This window comes from Osmerus mordax, chromosome 27 (genome assembly GCF_038355195.1).
Source record: "Osmerus mordax isolate fOsmMor3 chromosome 27, fOsmMor3.pri, whole genome shotgun sequence".
Taxonomy (NCBI): domain Eukaryota; kingdom Metazoa; phylum Chordata; class Actinopteri; order Osmeriformes; family Osmeridae; genus Osmerus; species Osmerus mordax.
The window spans coordinates 9,172,458-9,196,329 of record NC_090076.1 but is presented as its reverse complement, the minus strand read 5'-3'; the positions used below and the strand labels follow the sequence as shown (position 1 = coordinate 9,196,329).

The 23,872-nt window shown below is 50.6% G+C and overlaps 2 protein-coding genes across 2 annotated transcripts; one reads left to right on the top strand and one right to left on the bottom strand.

Annotated features, from left to right (window-relative positions):
• Positions 1 to 152: 152 nt before the first annotated feature.
• Positions 153 to 7,115, bottom strand: trmt1l (tRNA methyltransferase 1-like). Its single transcript, XM_067230495.1, is given in 17 exon segments — positions 153 to 762; positions 1,058 to 1,184; positions 1,383 to 1,448; positions 1,944 to 2,107; positions 2,241 to 2,319; positions 2,756 to 2,946; positions 3,413 to 3,625; positions 3,807 to 4,050; positions 4,305 to 4,384; positions 4,478 to 4,598; positions 4,866 to 5,022; positions 5,128 to 5,192; positions 5,722 to 5,835; positions 5,984 to 6,046; positions 6,124 to 6,255; positions 6,991 to 7,060; positions 7,062 to 7,115. Coding segments are annotated over 17 exon segments (2,142 nt in total). The 3' UTR covers positions 153 to 560.
• Positions 7,116 to 7,378: 263 nt separating this feature from the next.
• On the top strand, positions 7,379 to 23,340 carry swt1 (SWT1 RNA endoribonuclease homolog). Its single transcript, XM_067230330.1, is given in 18 exon segments — positions 7,379 to 7,395; positions 7,844 to 7,948; positions 8,040 to 8,113; positions 8,563 to 9,745; positions 9,834 to 9,963; positions 10,208 to 10,309; positions 10,783 to 10,974; positions 11,309 to 11,402; positions 11,681 to 11,925; positions 12,044 to 12,264; positions 12,417 to 12,555; positions 13,950 to 14,098; positions 14,418 to 14,572; positions 14,843 to 14,900; positions 14,902 to 14,993; positions 16,893 to 16,959; positions 17,504 to 17,571; positions 22,756 to 23,340. Coding segments are annotated over 17 exon segments (3,165 nt in total). The 5' UTR covers positions 7,379 to 7,395; positions 7,844 to 7,858; the 3' UTR covers positions 22,862 to 23,340.
• The last annotated feature ends 532 nt before the right edge of the window (positions 23,341 to 23,872 follow it).

The following is a 23,872-nucleotide window of genomic DNA, read 5'->3' as shown; positions in this document are numbered from 1 at the left end:
GGAACTGACGGGGAGATAAACCGCGGACCCCTGTGACGGTCTGAAACATGTCAACACATGCTCCTCTCTTTTCTCAGGTAAAAATCGCAAGGAATTCCAAGGAGGCACAAGGAAAGCAATGACTACATTCTGACATAGGCTAAATAGGCACACAAATGTGAAAATTTTAATAACTATTTTATAACACAGAGTACAAATGTACAAACAAAAAAAAGAAGCTAAAAAGTTCTTCCCACTCAAGATAACTCAAATTTGCAACTAAAAAAATATTCCGGAGCATACCGTCACGCCAAAACAAATAAATATCAATGGGCTTTGTTCTGTAGGCTCAGTTTGGTTAACACTGACAGACATCAAGACAATGGAAGAAGTTGTTGATTTTGATTTGGTTTCAATACCACTGTCACCCTCCCACGAGAAAGGTTAAAAAGGTACACCAATTGGGAAGTTAAACAGATATGTAGATGTAATCAGTGCTATCAGAACTCTTTGGTTCTGATCCAGCAGATTTCCCCCGGGTCGGAATGGATCAGTCCGCCCCCCTGCCCAGCTGGGATGGATCAGTCCGCCCCCCTCCCAGACTGCTCGGTCCCGAGGCCTGCCTGCCCGGCCGGGGTGTTGGTGTAGGTGGGCACGCTGTACTTGGTGAGCACAGACTTGAACTGCTCCAGGGTGGCATCGGTCCGAACCCCGGTCGGGTCAAAATGAGTCCTGCTCACTCGAAACCCTGCCTCGGTCAGGTACTGGAGGAACTTGTTCAACCTGGGAAGAGTGAGAGAGAGAATGAGAGTGAGACAGAGAAGAGAGGGTTGGAAAGAAAGAGAGAGAAATATAGAGAGAGAAAAAGAGAGGTGGGAAATGAATGAATGGATGGACAGTGCAGGTCTTCCAACAACATCAGTGCCCTACGAAAGCTCTAGTGTGAGTCTGAATCCCTTTACAGAATACAATACAAAACATTTTTAAGATTGCAATACGCTCATTGTGTCCCCAGCCAATAGGCAACAGGGTCAAAGTTCAAGAGATCACAGTTGGAGGGGATGTGGAGGTCACTCACTTGGGCATGTTCATGCCTCGGATACTGTGGCGGTGGATGCTGTAGTAGAACCCTGGATGTTCCAGAGACGCTTCGGACTTCAGTTTCTTTACAACATTAACAGGCTCATCCCCTGACTTCCTCTTTCCTGTAGGAAGTGACATCACAATACAACTTGTAACTAAGGGTTCTCCTAAAACGGTTCCACACTGTGAAAAGCCAGAATTTATTCAGTATCCAGAAACAAGAGTTTGGATGGAAAATGAGTGTTTGATACAAGTGTTCGAAGATGGAAAAGGTTCGACTGTTTTTAGAGGAGACGAGTGATTTAAAAAAAGTAGCTCGCCTGTCTGGTCAGAGGATCCAGAGTCCTCGACCTTCTGTAACGTCTTGATGACAACGCCACATTCCACTGAGGGAGAAAGTAAGCAGGAAGTCAACGGAATCACCTCAGGCAGCTATGACTGACACACACACACACACACACACACACACACACACACACACACACACACACACACACACACACACACACACACACACACACACACACACACACACACACACACACACACACACACACACACACACACACACACACACACACACACACACACACACACACACACACACACACACACACACACACACACACACACACACACACACACACACACACACACACACACACACACACACACACACACACACACACACACACACACACACACACACACACACACACACACACACACACACACACACACACACACACACACACACACACACACACACACACACACACACACACACACACACACACACACACACACACACACACACACACACACACACACACACACACACACACACACACACACACACACACACACACACACACACACACCTTGGTTGACGAGGGTGGAGGATCCGTGGACGGAGGACTTCAGGGTGGTGCACTCAGACTCACAGAGGAGAGTCTTGACCAGAGCCTGGATGTCCTCCATGCTGTGCTGGACGGCTGCAAACAGCATTCTCCTTAGGAAGCCAGAGTTAAACAGAGGCCCTGACCTGAGGAGGCACACACAAACACGCCACACACACACACATTCAGATGTTAGCATAGCAACAAAAATAGAAAACGATGGAATGAGGGTTAGTAAAGTATTTGGAGGAGAGCTGGAGTGATGGTCAGGTACTCTACCACAGGGGCCCCAGCTCCACAGCGGTCTTGCCAGGCATGCTACCATGACAGTTGCAGGGCAGCTGTCTGTACAGGCTCTCTGGAGACGAAAGAGTACATTACATTACATTTAGTCATTTAGCAGACGCTCTTATCCAGAGCGACTTACAGTAAGTACAGGGACATTCCACCCCGAGACAAGTAGGGTGAAGTGCCTTGCCCAAGGACACAACGTCATTTTGCACGACCGGGAATCGAACTGGCAACCTTCAGATTACTAGCCCGCTTCCCTAACCGCTCAGCCACCTGACTCCCTAGTACACAACTCACGTTAAAATCTGCGTGCCTTTCTACCTGGCCGATTCAAGACGGCGCTTACAAATACACACACATTCTCTCTCAACAACGTATTCATTGAACAGATATTATAAAAAGAGCCTTAAGACACTTCACATACACACGTTACAGTTTTGTTTCTGTTCCGAAATGCCTATAATATCAACTGATGTTCACGGTGTGGGTCCTGGTATGCTCACCCTCCACCATGCTGCCTTGCTTGAGGAAGACCCTCTCCTCGCACCACTGGCAGTGGATGAGGTGCTGCATCCTCTTGGCTGACTCGTCTGCCTGTGTGGGGCCCCTGAGCACCCGGACTATCACCAGGACAAAGTGCTCCACAGCCACGGCCAGAAGCACCTCGATGCCCTTGTTGCAGCGAGCCGCCGCCCTGGGAGACACACACACACACACAAGTTGATACACTGATCCCTCTGTCAAATCTGGCTTGTAAGAAGACACATAGCCCACACTGTACATAGCCCACCGGTAAACCGCCCATCTATCTACCTCATCCCAATATTGTATTTATTTATTTATCTTGCTCCTTTGCACCCCAGTATCTCTACCTGCACTTTTATTCTCTGTGTTTAATTGTTATATTGTAATTATTATGTTTTGCTTATTCCATGTGTAACTCTGTGTCGAATTGCTATGCTGTATCTTGTTCAGGTCGCAGTTGGAAATGAAAACTTGTTCTCAACTAGCTTACCTGGCTAAATAAAGGTGAAATAAAATAAATAAAAACACACACACTAGTTGATACACTGATCCCTCTGTCAAATCTGGCTTGTATGAAGACACACACACACACACCCACAGTACTCCCACATCCTAGAGAAGGCAGGCCAGCCTACCGGGCCACAGTGGCGAGCACCATCCGCGCCGCCAGTTCCCTGTAGTACTCCGTCCTGACGATCTGGCAGCCGTAGTGACGCAGGGTGACGTTCAGGGACTTGGAGTAGAGCGAGCCGGTGTCCGTGGACGTCACGGAGATGATGCCGAGGTTCCGCACGTTCCGGAACGCCGCGTCCAGGTAGTTTACCGCCGTGCCGAACGGATCCAGGTGTCTGTGATCGTCGGCGTGGAAACAACGGTTACATAACGGTGCAAGCAAAAACTTTGCGATGTTGTCTTAGCGCAGGATAGATGACGCATATTTGTTTTCGATGTCAAGTATTTTCAAAGGCGAGTTTTCTCCCAAACTGAATTTTTCTACGGTAAAGAACTTCTCGGCCCGATCCCACTCACATGTAGTCGAAGGGGCGGAGATGCATGATCACGTTGGCGTCCATCTTGGTGACCTCCACCGTGGCGATGGGCACCCCCTCTACGTCAGGTACGTCGGGGGTCCGGGGACCCCGGGAGCCCTCCACACGGATGTGATTCAGGTGGCAGTTCTCGCGGATCATTTTGACACACGCATCGTTGATGTCGGTTATGGTCACCTTGACGGCGTTCCGTAGGTGCTTGGCCCACTGGAGACCCATGATGCCTGTGCTCGTAGAGAACAGGGAGTCAGCAAAACACAACCTTTACAATCTATATATTCACATCTACAATTAACTACCATTTTCTGTGGTGAGATATGGTTTGTGGAAATCCTAATCACCACCACGATCCTAACTCTACTGATGCACAGACAAGATGTCATGTGATGTAGGATGCTGTACAGTAGATCTTCCGTGCTGTAACAGGCGTCACAGCTGAGTGCTGGAATTTCACACGTACACACACACACACACACACCTGTGGCTCCAAACGCATCTAGACACTCCAATGGATTCCTCTCCTCGGCTAAAACTGCTAGGGCACAGAATACAAGTTGCCTGAAACACACACACACAATTAATCAGTCTCCAGATCTGCATCACAGTGAGTCTGCACTTTCATGGCGCCCAGGCCCTGAGAATCTCTCTAACCTGTTAGTCTTCATCTTGCGGTTGAAGTATGTGTCGGTCTTCTGAGGGGTGGTGTGGTTGGGCAGCAGCTGCACATTGGTTCCCAGCTCCTTCATGATCTCATAGGCCTGTCCAGAGGAAGCTTCCAGCCAATGACAAAGAGAGACAGCGAGAGGAGGGAGATGATTGGTTGATTCAGCCCCATATTAAAACCATAACAGTAGAAAGATAAATAAAGAGATATAATATCATTTCAAAAACCAAATGTCAGGGATTATTTGGGCTCTGTTTGCTCTGCAGGTGGTGACGGTGGTTACATTTACATTACGGGAATCGAACCGGCAACCTTGATTAATAGCCCGATTCCCTAACCGCTCAGCCATCTGACCCTCCTGGTTCAGACCCGTACCTGGCTCCTCGCAGGGCATGTCGGAACTGCTGGAGTAGCTGGCCTCCGTCTCTCCCTTGTTCACGTGGCGCTTCAGGTGGCTGATCATGTCGGTCTTACGGGCAATGGTGACTGAACACACCACACAGTGGTAGTGGGCCACCAGCCTCCCTGAAGCCTGGTAGAGAACACACACACACATACATTTGCACTGAAATTGGAAATTATATAGAAATGGCACAATATCTAACAGGAAGTCCCTAACATTATCTACGTTTCTGACCTGGTCTCCATTGAGGTTGGGCTTCAGTTGTCGACAGGGCAAGTGACAAATGCACATTCGTTGACCTGTAAGCAAGTGAAGGTCAAAGGTAATCAGAGAGAGCGAGAGAAACAGAGAGACAGAGATAGGGGGGATATTTTAAGCACTTGAATCTACGTCTCTTCAAAAACTTTCACATAAGCATAAAGGATTATAATTTGTGAATTTAGCATTTACTGACAGTGAACATGAACCTACAAACACCATTAATTCTACTGGTACATCACCTAAATCCAGTGTGGTGGGTGAGATCTATAAATGTTATGCAACTAGCTCTCTACAGCTGACTAAGACTGCTAAAGCTGTTTTGCAGGCAAGGATTTTAGCAGCATTACTATACAAACGGACCCTTGAAGAGGTAAGCAGAGGTAAAAATATAAAAATAAAAAATGTAGAAAAAAATAAAACGATCCCACCTACATACTGCTTAGTCAGTTCTTGTGCTGCTGATAAGGTTCCAGCAGGTTGAGAGGCACTAACACACAGGCTTATAGAGAGAAATCTACACTATACATATTCAGTATCTTAGTGTGGCGATGTTTAGTTTTTTCCTACCCTCAAACTCCACGTAGACTTTCCAGTGGAGGTTCTGAAGATGGCGTCTGAGTTTGTGGCTGTAGCAGGCCTTGAATTTCTCATCAGGGCAGAGTGGGCAGGACTTTCTCCCAGCTAACACACACACACACACACACACACACACATTAGCCAGATACACCTAGGTCTGTAGCCGGTAACACGCGTGCACACACACAAATTGTTGTCGACGGGAATCATAGATCAATAAACTGATCAAGCCCTTAGAGGAAGATATACCTACCGCCATTAAGATCAACAAGCACCTCCAGCCCTTCCAGTTTGGTCTGAATAGAGAGATGTCTCTCTGTAACAAGCACAAGAAAACAATGAATACGAGTTGGGGCAAAACAATTTAAACAGGATAAAGGAATCGGTGCTTACCGATGGTTGTTGTTGACGTCTTGGCATCGCTGTCTCCCACTTCCACGGCCTCAGCCTTCATCTCAGTGCCAACAGAGGAGACAGTCTCAACTGCTTGGTGCTCCACAAGTGTGCGTGGATCTTCACCACCACCTATTGGACATGGAGAGCTCTCTGTTCACTTTTACTCTGCATGGGGGATCAAAGTACAAATAATCTGCCATTGTGACCTGACTTGACATGGGTTGATGGGACACATTTGTTCAACTCGGCTCATAAACTCTCAAGATTGGTTAAAATAGGACACATACTTAATGGTCATTGAGCAAACCAAGCATTTGGAGAGGTTTATTTAGCAAACCATTCGAACTGAGTCCACAAGCAAAGGTTTACATCTCACTCATAACATTCATATGCCAACTGAAAGCATAGTAGACTATTAGATGTTCCCCTTCCTGGTCTGAACAAGGCTTTAGTACGGGGAGCGCTGATGATGGTAGCCTACCGTCAAATTTTGCACCGCTGCCCTACGGCCCTGTCGTGGAGCTCCGCGATCAGACCGTACCTATTAAATTCTATAATTTGGTTTGGCGTTTGGCGTTTCATTTGGATGTTTCACTGAATTCCATGCGATGAAACTGGCATAGCATCGCATAATATTTTTGCAAAAACGTTTTTGACATTGGCCCATTTCCTGTTATTCAGGTTATTTACTACTAGGTCCCATGGCGGAGCTCCGTGCTGAGGCCCTTATGTACTTATGCAGTTAAAAAGTCGTGTTCCCGGAAAATCTACCTCAGATAATGGATCATGTGCACGGTACCCATTTTGTTCAAATTAATTGTTTTATTATTTTTGGTATAAAATCAACAATCGACGTTTCCTTACCCTTTATATCGACGTCCCCCTGGTGTAGTTGTCCTGCGTCGCCTTTCGTGAGCTCTGCCATTTTACTCGACAAAAAATCGTAGGCGCCGCTTTCTACGCCACACGGATACGTAAACTCCGTACATTGTAGTTTATCTTAAGTCCTGTTATTTTGTCGGCGACTATTGTGTAGTGAATGATAACAGTGTTTTGTAAAAACAAAAGACTTGTTGCAGATATACATTGAATCAATAAAATGTACATTTGCAATGAATGATGCATGGAAGTTAAAACAGAACTGAATTTAACCAAAAGCGAAACTACAAATCCCATGAATCCTGATACTGACCAAAATCTGTTCCACGTGACTAGTAGTACGGATGTTTTGTTTACTAGCAGCTGTCAAATTTTCTCTTGTGCACTCAGGTGAGCGTGTTTTTACTGTTTAAACTAGGTTTTGCCAACTGACAATGATTATATGTTATTGTGACTTGGCTACTGCACCGTACTGCGTGGTTATCTAGCTAATTCTACGTAACACTGTATTTGAGGAAGAAAGTGTAAAAGAGACAGACCACACGTGGTGGTGGTGACTGTTGCTATGTAGCATACTTAGCTTCCTTTACCCGGTTTCCATTTGATCCATTTAAGGTATACACTTCTTCGGTAAAGGTACAACTTGCGAAAAGAGATGACCAGCAGAGACTTGTCCTTAACAGTCTCGCTGCAATACAAATCACTTTACACTGAGGATGATAATATCGCCTTCACCTCAAGACATGAATAATCCTCTCCAAAACATTCTCCAGTTTCAATTGCGGTCTTCTTAGTTAGTTTTTCATTGTTGTGGTGTTGCCATCTTTCGTCCAAACAGGGACGTATACTAAATATGCATAAAAAGAAGTCAAAAAAGAAGTCAAAAAAGAACAAGAAAGAATCGAAGAGATTATCATCTACCTCCAGTGAAAACGATGAAAAGGTGAGAAGTTATAATAAGGCTTAAATTCAACATCTGAAATCGGTGTACATTCTGTAATGTTTCAATTTATGATTTTATTTATCAATTTTAGACTTTGCGACGTGAGGATAGCCAAAGGAAACGTAAGAGTTCAGAAAAAATTCACCTGGGCCACGATCATGACAGGTATGTCGAGGTGTTCTCTCTTTGTCATAAGCAGAAACATCAACATTATTTCGTTTCTATTCGTACATTATGAGTGTCAGAAAGTCTTGCAACCTGTGCCTCAATCCAGTCTATGCTGCCTGAACCCCAATAGATCTATAGCAGTGGTCTTCAATCCTGGTCCTCAGGGACCACACCTGATTTAAATGAATGATTGTTCTCTAGCACTGCAGAAGCCTGGTGACAACCATTCATTTGAATCAGGTGTGTTGGAGCAGGGAAACATCTAAAACATGCAGGACAGTGGATCCTGAGGACCAGGGTTGAAGACCACTGATGAATCGGATTTAGGCCCATGGCCATGTTGACTCTTATGGTGTGAAACCAACAAAGTAAAAAAAAAAAAAAAAAAAAAAAAAAAAAAAAAGTATTCCTGTGATAACTGCTCTGATTGTGACGTTGCCTTTCAGCCCCACAGAGAATACGAGGAGGGGAAGCTCCACCTCAGGGAAGCTGGTCTCGGAAACAAGCCCCAAACCAGACAGACCTTTCAAAACGGCCGTCTACAGACTGGGGAAAACGGAAAGCCAGAGGGAGGAGAAGGATCCAGAGAAAACGCACGCCTGTCGTCCCGCCAGCCTTTCCAAAGACGGACGTGCGACTGCGGCTGTTCTCCACGAGGGTGCTAACGTCTCAGCATCGAAACCACTCGGCGCGCACAGCGCCGATACGGCGTCCCGACGCGAGCAGAGAAGCTCCTCGTCTAAAAGCAGCTCTGGCAAATCGTCCCACAAGACCTTCTCGGCAGCCTCTTCGCCCAGACATGGCCCGTCGTCTCGGGCCTCGTCCGGGCAGGCCCCGAGCTCCCCGCCCCTCTCAGCCGACCTGGAGGAGCAGAGGAGGATGCTGGTGAGGCAGAGGCCGAGACCAGAGGAGAAGCCGAGCCCCGCGGACGGCAAACCCGCTAAAGCCAGGGTCTCCCCGGGGCGCGGGGCTGAGGAGCCGGGGGAGAAGAGGAGAAGGCTGGGGAGGAGGGCGTCTCCGGAGGACGCGGAGGAAGCCCGGAGGACGGCGAAGGACCAGGAAGGACGGCAGAAAGCCGTCTCCCCGCTCGAGACGACTCAGGGGTCCTCCTCTACGACCAGGGACGAGTCCTCTGGGACAAGCACACAGGCCTCCAAGCCTGCGGTCTCCAAGCACGTCGCCGAACTGTCGGAGACAGCCAAGCCCGCCGTGTCACACTTCAACACGCCCAATACCAAACCAAAGCTGCCTTTAACATTTACCATACCGAAGAAGACCAAACCTATAACCGCCCGCAGTGGGATTTGGGACGAGGACGACAAAGCTGCCTCTGAGAGGAAGCAGAAGACCACAGATGCAGTTAGGAAACCGACTCAGTCCAAGGCTGAGTTTGGCTCCAAGCTAATGGTGCCTCGCAAGATTAGAATCGGGCCTATGGACAGAAGTTCCTCCGTCACCAAGACCAAGCAGATCCGCGGGACGGCTCCGGAAGCTTCCGTTTCCACAAGCGTGACGCCGGCGTCTCCCCCGCTCCAGAAACACGAGGAGAAGCCGTCGGTCGTCACCAGTTCGGTTCCGACCGATGCGAGCTCCTCCGAGCCCGCCGAAACATACGACACGGATCAGGAGGTAGACACCGGCGTACCTGCCTGCTGGGGTTATTCTCTCCAAGGTCGAAGGTCGACTGTCTCTTCACTGTCTCTCTGCTGTGTGGTAGATGCAGCTGGTTGAGGAGCTCCACCTGGCCCGCTCTGAGAGGAGATTGGAGGTGAATGTGGAGGAGATCTACGGAGAGCTTACCTGCATGGACATCGACCCACCAGAGGAGGGCGCTACCCACACACAGAGTGAGGAGGCAGCAAACCTTTTAAGTGTCGGAGCAAGTTTAAGATGTTCTGATTTCGGGCTTCATTTGTCAAGTATATTTCTTTTTCCGTTAGTGATTGATTATTATTTGCTCATCAGTAAAGAGGTGTCACACCAACATAATTAGTAGACACAATCCTTTCAGTCTGCTTAGTCTCCAGGTTATGATACTTGTGCATCAAAGAGCCTTGTGGGTTCTCTGACACCCTGTGTGTTCCTCTGCAGACAAGGAGCTCATTCAACAGGAACTGATAGTCGTCCTTGACACCAACATCCTCCTCAGCCACTTGGGCCTTGTGAAGAAGATGATTTCCCATGGGCTTGGAGGTGAGGGGGTGGCGGGGGTTGGCTTTGAGAGGACGGGTTGGCATGGCGAGGGAAGGTTTTAGATCTGGAGGGTGGGTTAAAGCGAACGTTTTAATATGAATTAACTTAATATGAGAGACAGAGGGAGGGAGAGACAGAGGGAGAGACAGAGGGAGAGACAGAGGGAGAGACAGAGGGAGGGATAGAGAGAGAGACAGAGGGAGAGACAGAGGGAGGGAGAGACAGAGGGAGAGACAGAGGGAGAGACAGAGGGAGGGATAGAGAGAGAGACAGAGGGATAGAGAGAGAGAGAGACAGAGGGAGGGAGAGAGAGATAGAGGGAAGGGAGGAGAGCCGGATGGAAAATCTCCAGGAGTGGAAAAGTACTGTTGTCTTTCTCCTGTCTCCTCTCACACCCTCACACACACACACACCCTCACACACACACACACCCTCACACACACACACACCCTCACACACACACTCCCCTGCAGGTCTAGGCTTCCCTACGGTGCTGATTCCCTGGGTGGTCCTCCAGGAGTTGGACTCTCTGAAGAACGGCAAGAGGCTGTCCAGCTCCGTAGCCCACCTGGCCACGCCTGCGGTCCACTACATCTACACCTCCCTGAAGAGTCAGGAGCCCCGACTCTGGGGCCAGTCCATGCAGCAGGCCTCCCAGAGCAGCCGTGAGTCCCTCCCTCAGGCCCCCAGACACCCTGGGAAGTCAGCTTGAACAGTTTCTTACGGAGCTTTATACGAAGCCTCATGTTTACCCGAAGTATATGTGATTCATATAATGTATTACCACCAGGTGGCAGTAGCAAACTTATAAAAGCATTATCACCTGTTTCAAGGACAGCTAATAATATGGAGTTTTAATGCTCTTGCTCTATACATCTATGTACTTTTCTGAGTCTCACCCTCTCTCTGTCTCTCTCTCTCTGTCTCTCTCTCCCTCTCTCTGTGTCTCTCGCTGTGTGTCTTTATCTCCCTCTATCTCCCTCTCTCTGTCTCTCTCAGTCAACCTCAACGCTGAGAATAACGATGACCGAGTTCTGCAGTGCTGCCTGCAGTACCAGAGTCTGTACCCAGAGGGCGCTCTGGTCCTGTGCACGTGAGTCAGCCTTCCTCCACCCACTCCTCTGTCTCACCTTCACTGCTGTACCGCAGTGTGTGTGCCAGTCCACTGCAGACACATACATGTGTCTGTCTGGCTGTCAGTGGGGTCTGCAGGCTTCTGAAAGTGTGTGTTGTTTGGAGAGAGCGTGGGAGAGAGCGTGGGAGAGACAAGAATGCTCCGGATGTTCCCATCTCACCCTGTCTGTGTCTCTCTCCGTCTCCCTCTACCTCCTGTGTCGTCCGTCCGTCCCCCCCCCCCCCCCCCCCCCCCAGCAACGATAAGAACCTGTGCAGCAAGTCCCTGCTGAGTGGGGTGAGGGCTCTCAGCAAGGTGGACCTGGTGGAGGAGATGGAGAAGGCCACGCCGGTTCTCCTCTCCCCCCTCCACCCCCAGACGCCCGCCCCTGCCCCCACGCTCACCCAAGCCCGGACCCCCTCCCTGAACCAGGCCAGCCTGACCCCGACCCCCCAGTCCAGCTTCCAGAGAACCAGCCCCTCCCCAAGGCCTGCGGGGAAAGGTTAGTTCCCCCACAGAGTGGACGCAAATGTCAGGGTTTGTTTCAGGTTCGCGAGGGTAAACGTGTTACTGCTGTGGTCAACCAGTGCATGAGGCCTTTTCCTGTGCCCCCCTTTAAGACGAGGGAAGGATTTCGGACGGTCACCAGAGAGCGAGAAACGAGGAGAAGGAGAAAAGGAAGGAGGTCGAGGAGGAGGAGGGGAGAAGGAGGAGGTGTGCAGCCAAGGAGGCGAGGGAGCTCAGCGTGTGCGTCTCCGCGCTGGAGGACTGCCTCAAGGGGGCGCTCTCTCAGATCCTGGAGGTGGAGATGAAGGCAGTCTTTGAGGACTTATGGACCGAGGTACCCAGTCCCAAGCCCACCTGGACCAGAATGATCGCACCCATCATAACCCTCAAGGCTAAATTAGAATACGTTCATCACTTTGGCTTTCTTTTTCCTTTTTGAGTTTTTCGTTTGTTTGTCGCTAACGTGTGTGGTGTTTTCTTCCACAGATAGTTTACATCAAACCTCCCTGGACTCTGGCAGACCTCCTGCAGTGTTTCAGGAAACACTGGATCGCCGTCTTCGGAAACATTGTCCCTCGAAGTTTACTCCAATCGGTGGAAAACCTCTGCGATTTCCTCCGCTCAGGTAAACGAGCGGTCACTGCACGTGACACACCACACCAGCGTGCAGGAGAGCAGGGAAGCAGTCATATTTACGCTGATTGATTGCGGATGTTAAATGCTATTCTACACAAGCGGCTATTAGTTTGCTGGCAAGATGAAAACCGGGTTTATTTATATAGCCTGTGTTTATATCCACATATATATGTTTTGTATGATAAACAGTACGTTGGTAAGGACAGGGCTGGCACAGTAAGAGCCACTGCAGATAAAGGGTGTCTGCTGGAACACAGCTGGCAGGAGACAGCTGATGTGGAGCTGGCCTATATTCAGAATAAGGTCGTCTTAAAAAGTCGTCCAGATAAGTGTGTCAGAGGAGATGTGCTGAGTGGGTTTCTGCGAGGCTGGGCAAAGCCTCTTGCGTGCGCGTGTGTGCTCGCGTGTGCGTGTGTGCACAGGGGGGGTTATCTTGGTTTGTCTTTTAATAAAGCTGTTTCCCCCCCGCTCTGTCTATCATCAGCCTTGTAGCATGACTTGACTTTTCCCTCTTTTATATTGGCTGTGTGCCAATTCACTCTTAGAGTGGAGGGAGGGAGGGAGGGATAAATACAGAGGGAAGGAGGGAGAGATAGATAGAGGGAATGAAGTCGGATGGAAAAACTCCAGGAGTGGAAAAGTACTGTTCTCTTTCTCCTGTCTCCTCCACATGCAGGAGGTTTAGACGTGTGTGCCTGCATTAGAGAGAGAGGGAGGGAGAGAGAGAGAGAGAGAGGGACAGAGAGAGGGAGAGAGAGAATACTTCAGTGTGAGGGTAGAGGTGTAGGGCTGCACAGCAGTGAAGGTGACATTGTAAACAGGTTTCGGACGGATGATGAAACACACACACACACACACACATCCAGCTGGTCTTTCCCCAAATGCCCCCTCTCTGTGCCCTTAAACTTGATCTCAGCCACTTCCTCGGCCAGGCTGCAGACAGAGAAGCAGCAAGCTCCACTGACCTGTCTGTGCTGTGGAGCGTCCACACAGAGAGCCACAGCTTTCTTACATGAAAGAGTTACTGTCATGAGTACTGTGTGTGTGTGCATGTCAGCATGCATGAGTTCCTGTGTGTGTGTGTGTGTGTGTGTTCTGACCCTCTCATCACTCCCCAGGTAAGACAGTGAAGCTGTGCTCTGCTACAGTAGCTGTGTGTGTGTGTGTGTGTGTGTGTTCTGACCCTCTCATCACTCCCCAGGTAAGACAGTGAAGCTCCGCTCTGCTACAGTAGCTGTGTGTGTGTGTGTGTGTGTGTGTGTGTGTGTGTTCTGACCCTCTCATCACTCCCCAGGTAAGACAGTGAAGCTCCGCTCTGCTACAGTAGCTGTGTGTGTGTGTGTGTGTGTGTGTGTGTGTTCTGACCCTCTCATCACTCCCCAGGTAAGACAGTGAAGCTCCGCTCTGCTACAGTAGCTGTGTGTGAAGCCAGAGAGCTGCTCCAGTCCTTCAGCTGCCGGCCTGTGTACTCCGGCAGTGTCTCTCCTGCCCTCTCCTCCCTGGACCTGCTCCAGCAGAGGCTGCACGCCCTGGTGAGCGGGGGCGCGCACTGATGACATCATCAGGAAACGCGTGTCTATCATAGGGGTGAATGTGTTGGAGAACAGTCTAGAGTTGTGAAGAGACGTCGATTGATTACCGAGTGCTGGACGCAGGAACGTGGCCTAGACAATGGAAGCGGAATGAAAAGTTGCATCATGGGAAGCCTGTTTTGGTGTTGTTTTGATGTTGTTTTGGTGTTGTTTTGATGTTGTTTTGATGTTGTTTTGGTGTTGTTTTGATGTTGTTTTGATGTTGTTTTGGTGTTGTTTTGATGTTGTTTTGATGTTGTTTTGGTGTTGTTCTGCGTAGCCAGAGAAGGCCCCGGAGGAGAGGTTGGCGTGCGACGGCGACGCCCTCATGGCGGAGGAGGAGCAGGGGGAGAAACAGGGCCTGTCTCCGCACGCCGCACACCAGGAAGTGTGGGCGCTGTTCGAGCTCATCTGGACCAACGTATGCCAGATCAGGTACGTCCAGGATCCCTGTCGTGGGATCTCTAAGGTCTCTCTCAAGGTGGGGGTGGGTGTAGCTCAGGGGTTAGAGCCTTCGACGGCAGATCAAGAAGTCGCACGGGAACATACACTCTGCAAATGGGGAATTAACAACATATGAGGAAGAATATGAACTACAAACTCAGATTGAATAGCCTGTTTGACAAGCTGTGTCAGTATGTGAACTTGGTACGCTCACTCAGTGTGTCAACCTGTCTTTGTGTTGTTCCTCGTCTCTCTGGTCAGCTCGGTGGTGTTCACCGCGCTCCGCTTTGACCCGGCCGCCACGGCAGCCAGTCAGCTTGTGGGGGGGGGGGCCCCCGCCCCCCCCGGACGCCCTCTCCTGTCTCCAAAGGCTGCTGTCCACCGTCACCCAGCTGCTGCAGGGCTTCAGCAGGTCAGTACCTCCTCCACCCCCACACACACCCTGACCCTTACAGTACCTCCTCCACCCCCACACACACCCTGACCCTTACAGTACCTCCTCCACCCCCACACACACCCTGACCCTTACAGTACCTCCTCCACCCCCACACACACCCTGACCCTTACAGTACCTCCTCCACCCCCACACACACCCTGACCCTTACAGTACCTCCTCCACCCCCACACACACCCTGACCCTTACAGTACCTCCTCCACCCCCACACACACCCTGACCCTTACAGTACCTCCTCCACCCCCACACACACCCTCACCCTTACAGTACCTCCTCCACCCCCACACACACCCTCACCCTTACAGTACCTCCTCCACCCCCACACACACCCTGAGCCTTACAGTACCTCCTCCACCCCCACACACACCCTGACCCTTACAGTACCTCCTCCACCCCCACACACACCCTCACCCTTACAGTACCTCCTCCACCCCCACACACACCCTGAGCCTTACAGTACCTCCTCCACCCCCACACACACCCTGACCCTTACAGTACCTCCTCCACCCCCACACACACCCTGAGCCTTACAGTACCTCCTCCACCCCCACACACACCCTCACCCTTACAGTACCTCCTCCACCCCCACACACACCCTCACCCTTACAGTACCTCCTCCACCCCCACACACACCCTGACCCTTACAGTACCTCCTCCACCCCCACACACACCCTGAGCCTTACAGTACCTCCTCCACCCCCACACACACCCTGACCCTTACAGTACCTCCTCCACCCCCACACACACCCTCACCCTTACAGTACCTCCTCCACCCCCACACACACCCTGACCCTTACAGTACCTCCTCCACCCCCACACACACCCTCACCCTTACAGTACCTCCTCCACCCCCACACACACCCTCACCCTTACAGTACCTCCTCTTAGCTTCTTTCTCTGCCACGCCGGAAGGACGACCGTGGCTGTCACTGGCTGTTGCCATGGGAGACGGAGAGAGGGATGAGGTTGTTAAGGATACCCAGAAGTCACTGGTGATTGAGCTTTCACAGCTCAGTTAAAGACCCAGTTACCTTTTGTGTCCATGTTTCCTGAGGATGCGTTTCCCTCGCGTTGAACGTTTCACACCTGGCTTTCTATAATAATAATTAAATAAATTAAATGATTTTATTTGTAATGCGCCTTCTTCCACTCAAAGCGCTTTTGTAGCAGATTTTGTACAGATCCTGTACAGAGAGGAAATGTGAATTTCGGATACAAGGCATGCTAATTGTGTGTCTGATATTTGATAGACACCTTTTGAAAATACATTTCCTAATCTCTCTCTCTCTCTTGTTCATTCTGGAGGTGGGGATGAGGGTTTTGTGCATGAAAGGGTGTGTCCCCTAATTTGTTTAGGTGACACACTCGCACACGTGCGTGTACAAACACACACACACACACACACTTCTAATAGGTGCCCTTTTCAGTAAAGCAGCCAGCCAGTGAGTGTTGCATGCTGACAGTTGTGTGTGTGAGGATGGAGAGTGTTCTAGAAGCTCTGGTTTCCAAGGAGACAAGCCAACTCTCACAGCCTTTCCCTCCTCCTCCTCCTCTCTTTATCTTCTCAACCAGATATGGATAACGCAGGGCCAGTCTCTCCACCCCTCCCTCCCTCTATTAGTTTGACCCTATCTGGGTTTAAAGGTGTGCCATTATCCTCTCTGTTTCTCTCTCCCTCTCTCTCTCTCACTTCACATCCTTTCCTGGCGCATGTGCGTGCGAGCGTATGTGTGCGGTGTCGCACGCACGCTTCCAGGCTGCTGTTCCCCGGCGGCTGCAGACAGGGCTGTGTGTGTGCGTGAGACACGGAGGTGTGTGCGTGATGAAGTCATGCTGATGTTTGTCCTCCCTCTGCAGGGTCCTCTCTCCAGACGTCAACCTGGAGGACAGCCAGGCTCTGCTCTCCTTCATCGTGTCCAGTCAGGTCTGTCCCCTCGCAGGCCCCCTGTCCCCTCGCAGGGCTCCTGTCCCCTCGCAGGCCCCCTGTCCCCTCGCAGGCCCCCTGTCCCCTCGCAGGCCCCCTGTCCCCTCGCAGGCCCCCTGTCCCCTCGCAGGGCTCCTGTCCCCTCGCAGGCCCCCTGTCCCCTCGCAGGCCCCCTGTCCCCTCGCAGGCCCCCTGTCCCCTCGCAGGCCCCCTGTCCCCTCGCAGGCCCCCTGTCCCCTCGCAGGCCCCCTGTCCCCTCGCAGGCCCCCTGTCCCCTCGCAGGCCCCCTGTCCCCTCGCAGGCCCCCTGTCCCCTCGCAGGCCCCCTGTCCCCTCGCAGGCCCCCTGTCCCCTCGCAGGCCCCCTGTCCCCTCGCAGGGCTTAGCCAGGGCTGGCCGTGCTGTGCAGAAGACACAATGTTTTAATCAGTCACATCCTCAACAAGGAAGAGAAAATATCCACAATATTTTGGGAGTTTTCAGACTAGGGCCCCCCGTCTTTCCGGTGCCTAACGCTCCTCCTCTGGGTGTTGGCTTGTGTTTCAGATCGCCGCGGTGGAGCCCAGGTGTACCGCCAAACACCTCCAGGACTGTCTGTCTCAGCAGGAGTACAGGTGGGTTGGAGAGACACGCGCACCAATGTAGACGTTAATTGACTCTCTGTGAGGGATATAGATCTGGTCAACCACCCAGGTGTCCTCTTTGTGGACATGCCCGGGCAGGTCAGGTGGGGTGGGGTTGGGTGGCATTGTCCCATCTCCACGGAGCTGTGGTGACCATGACAGCAAACCAAAACAGCTGTGACAGTTTGTGTCTTTTCATGGCATCGACCCACTTATTCTGGCATGTCCTTATTCGTCATCAATGTAACTTAAACCCTGTAAAGTAAACACGCACGCCGAGCGAGACCCTCTGAGAGCAGCATAGACCTTTTTTGCGTCGTCAAGTGAGAGTCGGATAACCACAACAGGCTGGTTTGATCTTTCAGCTGCCTCTTGATTAAAACCTGCCTGCCAGATTCAGATTCAGAGCTTTTTCTGAGAACGACTCGCTCGTTGTGCAACAGCTCCCAGTGAGCCAAAGAGTGTGCATGCACCAGGATAGTTCTTTTGTACAATGAACTCTGAAGACAAACGGCCAAAGGTTGTATTAGTCAGATGATTGCGTGATCGTAGAACATTGCACAGGTGTTGTGGGTCTGTTGTAATCTCTGTGTGAGACTGTTCTCTCTCATCTCTCACTTCCATCACATCCTGAGCTGATATGTCCTCATGTTAGGTGTGTGTGTGAGACAGAGTGTGTGTGCGAGAATGTGTGAGAGTGTTACAGCTTACTTATGTAACATGGATGGTATGTTCTCTTCTCCCAGGTTGTACCTGAAATAATGATACACAGAGGTGGGTTAGTGAGGGTTTACACACACACACACACACACACACATAACAGGAAGACACAATGACATAAGACACTCTTGTTTAAGCCGTTTCTATTAAAATAAACCGTTGTGGGATTGCTGTGGATGTGCCGAGGAACAAGCTTGTATTCTCAGGATTATTAGAGGGGTGGTTTTGATGCATCTCTTTATCCTCCCGGCTGGCTGCTTTATCGCCTGTTTCTGACTGTTTCATAATGACAAGGCGGAGAGCAGAGACCAGGAGTGGAGGGTCAGTTGGGGGTCAGATGGCTGAGCGGTTAGGGAATCGTGCTATTAATCAGAAGGTTGCCGGTTCAATTCCTGGTCGTGCGAAATGACGTTGTGTCCTTGGGCAAGGCACTTCACCCTACTTGCCTCGGGAGGGAATGTCTCTGTACTTACTGTAAGACGCTCTGGATAAGAGCGTCTTATAGTAGCAGACAGGGAGGGGCAGCAGTCCAAAGCAACAGACGCCCCGCAGACGACCTGGTCAAGTTCTCGTAGCGGCAACATTGACAGCTGTTTTGTCCAGTCGAGATCGGATAGGTATAGCTCAGTGGTAGAGCATTTGCCTGCAGATGTAAAGGTCCCGGGTTCAAATCCCTGCCCCCCCCTTCCGTCGCTTAGGATGAAAGGGTCTGCTAAATGAGTTATGTCATAGTGTGTTTTGAAAACCCATTGAATCCATGCTGAGAGAGACTGCTTAACTGAACAGAACAGCTACGACCAGTCTAAAAGGACGGTGGCCCACAGGGTCAAGTCAATGTGAAGCAGGTGGTTTCCTGAGGTAAATGCCGGGCGCTACAGTATTTAAAGTGTATTCAGTGGAATGACCTCCACGTTGAATATGCAGACATCCATGGCCACTGTGGCATGACACCGGACGTTGTGTGTGTGTGTGTGTGTGTGGGGAGGGCCGTGTGTGTGTGTGTGTGTCACCAGTCTTCTAAGAGCCGCTAGGTGCAGTCTGTAGGAAGTTTGTAAACAGCGGCATGTGAGTGGTCTGTGTACTCAGCGCCACTGGTGGTTTCTGACGGCTGAGACTTTAAAGGGACCGGGATTGATTCTGGCCTTTCATGTTCATCTGTCACTGGCACGTAGAAAGACGTGTGTGTGTGTGTGTGTGTGTTCTCTGATGAAGCCTCAGAGTGCTGTGCCCACTTATCTCTGCAGCAGCTCTGTCAGTTTGGCAACCAGTGCCCACACCATGCTATTATTATCTACTCAGAAAGTAACTCCACACACACGTGCATACACACGTGCATACACACACACACACGTGCATACACACCTCTGCATCACTCAACTCAGGACAGTGTGTTTAGAACAGTAAACGATCTAAAACCGGCATGAACTTTCATCTCCTTTCTCATGCTCTCTTGTGGCCCTGGGTAGTGTGATCTGGGCCCCAGGGTAGTGTCTGATCTGGGCCCCTGGGTAGTGTCTGATCTGGGCCCCTGGGTAGTGTCTGATCTGGGCCCCTGGGTAGTGTCTGATCTGGGCCCCTGGGTAGTGTCTGATCTGGGCCCCTGGGTAGTGTCTGATCTGGGCCCCTGGGTGGTGTCTGATCTGGGCCCCTGGGTGGTGTCTGATCTGGGCCCCTGGGTAGTGTCTGATCTGGGCCCCTGGGTAGTGTCTGATCTGGGCCCCTGGGTAGTGTCTGATCTGGGCCCCTGGGTAGTGTCTGATCTGGGCCCCTGGGTGGTGTCTGATCTGGGCCCCTGGGTAGTGTCTGATCTGGGCCCCTGGGTAGTGTCTGATCTGGGCCCCTGGGTGGTGTCTGATCTGGGCCCCTGGGTGGTGTCTGATCTGGGCCCCTGGGTAGTGTCTGATCTGGGCCCCTGAGTAGTGTCTGATCTGGGCCCCTGAGTAGTGTCTGATCTGGGCCCCTGGGTAGTGTCTGATCTGGGCCCCTGGGTAGTGTCTGATCTGGGCCCCTGGGTGGTGTCTGATCTGGGCCCCTGGCCCCGCCTCCCTCCCAGACCGGCTGAACATCAGAGCTCCAGGAAGGTCAGGCTGGAGCGTGACTGCTGCCCTGGTGTCCCTCACCTCTCTTGGGGGACTCGCTCAGCCACCGCCTGGCCCAGGTGACATCATACGCCTCCCTAGAGCCAGCCATCCCTGGCGACACATCACCACACAGACCTGTCTGGTGTGTGTGTGTGTGAGAGCCTTGGCCGTGTGTGTCAGTGTTTATCACACGTCGCCCTTACATGGCGTGATTACATCATCAATTCTCCCTGACACACTTGTCTTAGACTGGCGCCTAATCAAGAGCCATTTTGTCATATTCCCACATTAGTGATCTCTGTCTGCAGTGTTCGACAGCCCCCAGGGCATCAGGGCCCAGACAGACATCAGAGCCCGGCCCTGAGATTCATGAATAGTAGATTTAGTTTTATCTGAAGTCGTTAGTTAAGTCCAGTATAAGCTTGTTTTTATTGAGTACCAGGGTATCGACTCTTCCCTAAGGGTTCATGATGGGAACATAATGAGCCTTGTGCCAATCTGTTATCATGAACTGCCCACTCTGTAGCAACAGGTAGTTATTGGACTGGTTTACCATTCAAAGGTCGTTCGTATACTGTTCAAATTTCCTGTCGGAAGGAATTTTCCTTCTAACTCGTTAAGTTCAGTCGTGATGGAATCACGTATTGCGTGATCTCCTGTAGGGCCAGAGTAATGATTTCTTATGACTGCTTGTTGAAGATTTATCCAATAATTCATGAAAGTGGCGCTTGGTACACAGAAGCACAGTCCTGATATAGCTCTAACAATTTGTGTCGTCAATTATTTACAGTTGACACACAGGTGGGTCCACTGGGGGGGGGGGCGGGGGGGGGGGGGTACATTGACTGATTAATTTCCTGGGAATATGCGAGTCATGTTAAAAATAGTGGCGGTGCTTCTGAGATGGTGTGTGGGGACTGTTCCCGTGCCAGAGACTGTCGGTGCTGTCACCAGCCCGCCCTGCGTCACCACAAAACCTCCCAATTACATGTTTGCGGTTCTGCTAATCCAGAACTCTTTCTTCGACAACGGAAATAACCGTGAAGGTTCCAGGGAACTGTTGTGAACGCTCGCGTTCCCTGGAACGGAACGTTTCGGAACGTTTCGTGGAGAGCTTAAAGCTGTTTGGCAGATTTTAAGTTGGTTTTTGTTTTTGGTGGTTGGTTCAGTGGTCGCCGTGGTAACCGAGGTTGACAAGAGAAAGAACTCTCGTCGCGGAGTTGCTGTGGAGTTTAGAAGCTCACCAGCCAATCACAACGGGCGTTTTTATTGCACAGACGATCTCACACCTGCCTTTACTGCATCTCAACTGAGTGTATGTCGGTTCACCCAAGCGCATACTTTACACCCCGTCCGTGCGTGATCGCAGAGGGTGGTGATGTGCCTGGGGAAACATCTTCCTCAGTTCAGCGCCCCTCCCGTCGTCGGAGGGGGGGGAGGGGGGGGTGCATGCGACAAGACAGCCCATCGCCGTGGGAGTTGCTTAGGAACGGGGGCATGTTGGAACCTGTTGTTCCTGTGTGGTTACGTAAACACGGATCAGAGATGGAGGGGGGGAGGGGGGACGACGACGACGACAACAGATTCCTCTCTTTCTTCCCCTGTTATGTAATGTTGTGAGGGGAAACAGAACAGGAGGGAACAGAAGAGTCCTCACTCTGTGTGCTGCCCAGGAGAGAGGCATGCTGTTGTCGTGTGTGTGTGTGTGTGTGTCTCACTCCAGGAACCGCCTAGAACTGGAACTTGAATTCCCTTAGTCCTGCAGTCAGTCGAATCATCCAACTCACTCGCTACTTTCTTCCTCACTGTCCCAGTACCGCCCCGCAGTACAAAACGAACCGTCCCAAACTGAACGTGACCTGTCCCAAAATGCAAATTTTTGTGTTTTTGCATTTTGACATTCTGACATGGGTCTAGGTTTTTTGCAACACTACTTAAGTAATCCATTCAGACGTGGGGCTCAAATCATTGTCTGAATTTCAATGTGAATACACACAATTTTCTTGCTTGTTTCATGGTGGGGCTAACACAATTATTGGTGTGGCTGTAGTAAAAAAGTTTCTAAAGGTTAAAAAAAATATTTTCTACAAAAAGTTTTGAAAATAGTTGAAGGTTAGATTTTTTTCTCAAAAGGTTGAAAAAATATTTTCTATTACACACGCTCTCAAGGGCCTAAAGAGGTTACAGTCTAGAGAGTCTCGAACTCAGACCCCATCCTGACACAGCACATTATCTGGGGGCGTAGCAACAGTGGACAGCTATTCCTTTCCCAGGGACAGTCCAGGCAGTGTCATCATTCTGGCAGACTGTGTCTGTCTTCACTGCTGTGGCTTGTCTGGATCCAACTGTGTCCTTGTTGTTCCTCCCTCCCCAGGGAGAAACTGTTCATGGGGGGGTCCCAGATGGCAGAGCTGAGGGGGAGTTTGGAGCGCTGTGTCGAGGCCATGGCTCACAGGACCATCATCACCCCGTGGCTTTGATTGGACCAGAACCAGGAAGCGTGGACCACAACGACCGGAGTCTTCAAACACTAAAGGAATCAGAATGTTATCGTTTTATGGTTTTGAGATGTTATGTCAAAATCCAGTTTGAATGACTTCTTTTTTCTTCACTTAACTGAATTTTTTTAAATTATTCATCCAGGAACCAAGTGCTGTGTGTCATTCAGCAAGTGTGTTACCCTAAAGACAATCCTCAGGAAACAATGCTCTTTGTGACAGGAGTTCCGCGCCATCAGCGAGCCTGTCTCACATCAGTTTACCCTGTACCAGGCATCAACACATTGCTGGGTTCTTTTAAATTGAAGGGACATTTTTACGTTCAAGTACTGTACACAAGTATGCTGTTCTCACCTCTGTAGGTTTGGCCCTTGCAGTGTTCTTCATCTTAGACGTGTACATATGTACATTTATTTTCTGATTGAGTTCTTAGAGCTGTATTGTACAATATCATAAAAAGAAAAAACATTGAAGTTAAAACCTCAGTGTCGAGCCTGTGCATGCTGTCACTAGATATGCAGTCGTCTTTAATCACATTACATGTACATTTAGTCATTTAGCAGACGCTCTTATCCAGAGCGACTTACAGTAAGTACAGGGACATTCCCCCCGAGGGAAGTAGGGTGAAGTGCCTTGCCCAAGGACACAACGTCATTTTGCACTGCCGGGAATCAAACCAACAACCTTCAGATTAAGAGCCCGACTCCCTCACCGCTCAGCCATCTGACCCCTATGCTTTCCTCACATCCTGTGAAGGAAGCGTAGCTCCTTCCTACAGAGGCCCTGTTCAGCCCGCCTGCCGGCTGAGGCGTGGAAGTGGATTAGAGGGCAGGTGAGGTGCTGTCGTAGCTGGCAGGCCGGGATTACAGCTGCTGGAAGGTGTGTGTGTCACACGTTTACACACCAGACCAAGCAATCAGGGGAGGGAGAGGGTGGAGGGTGGAAGGGGGAGGGTGGAAGGGGGAGGGAAGGAGGGTGTCCTCGTGAGCAGGT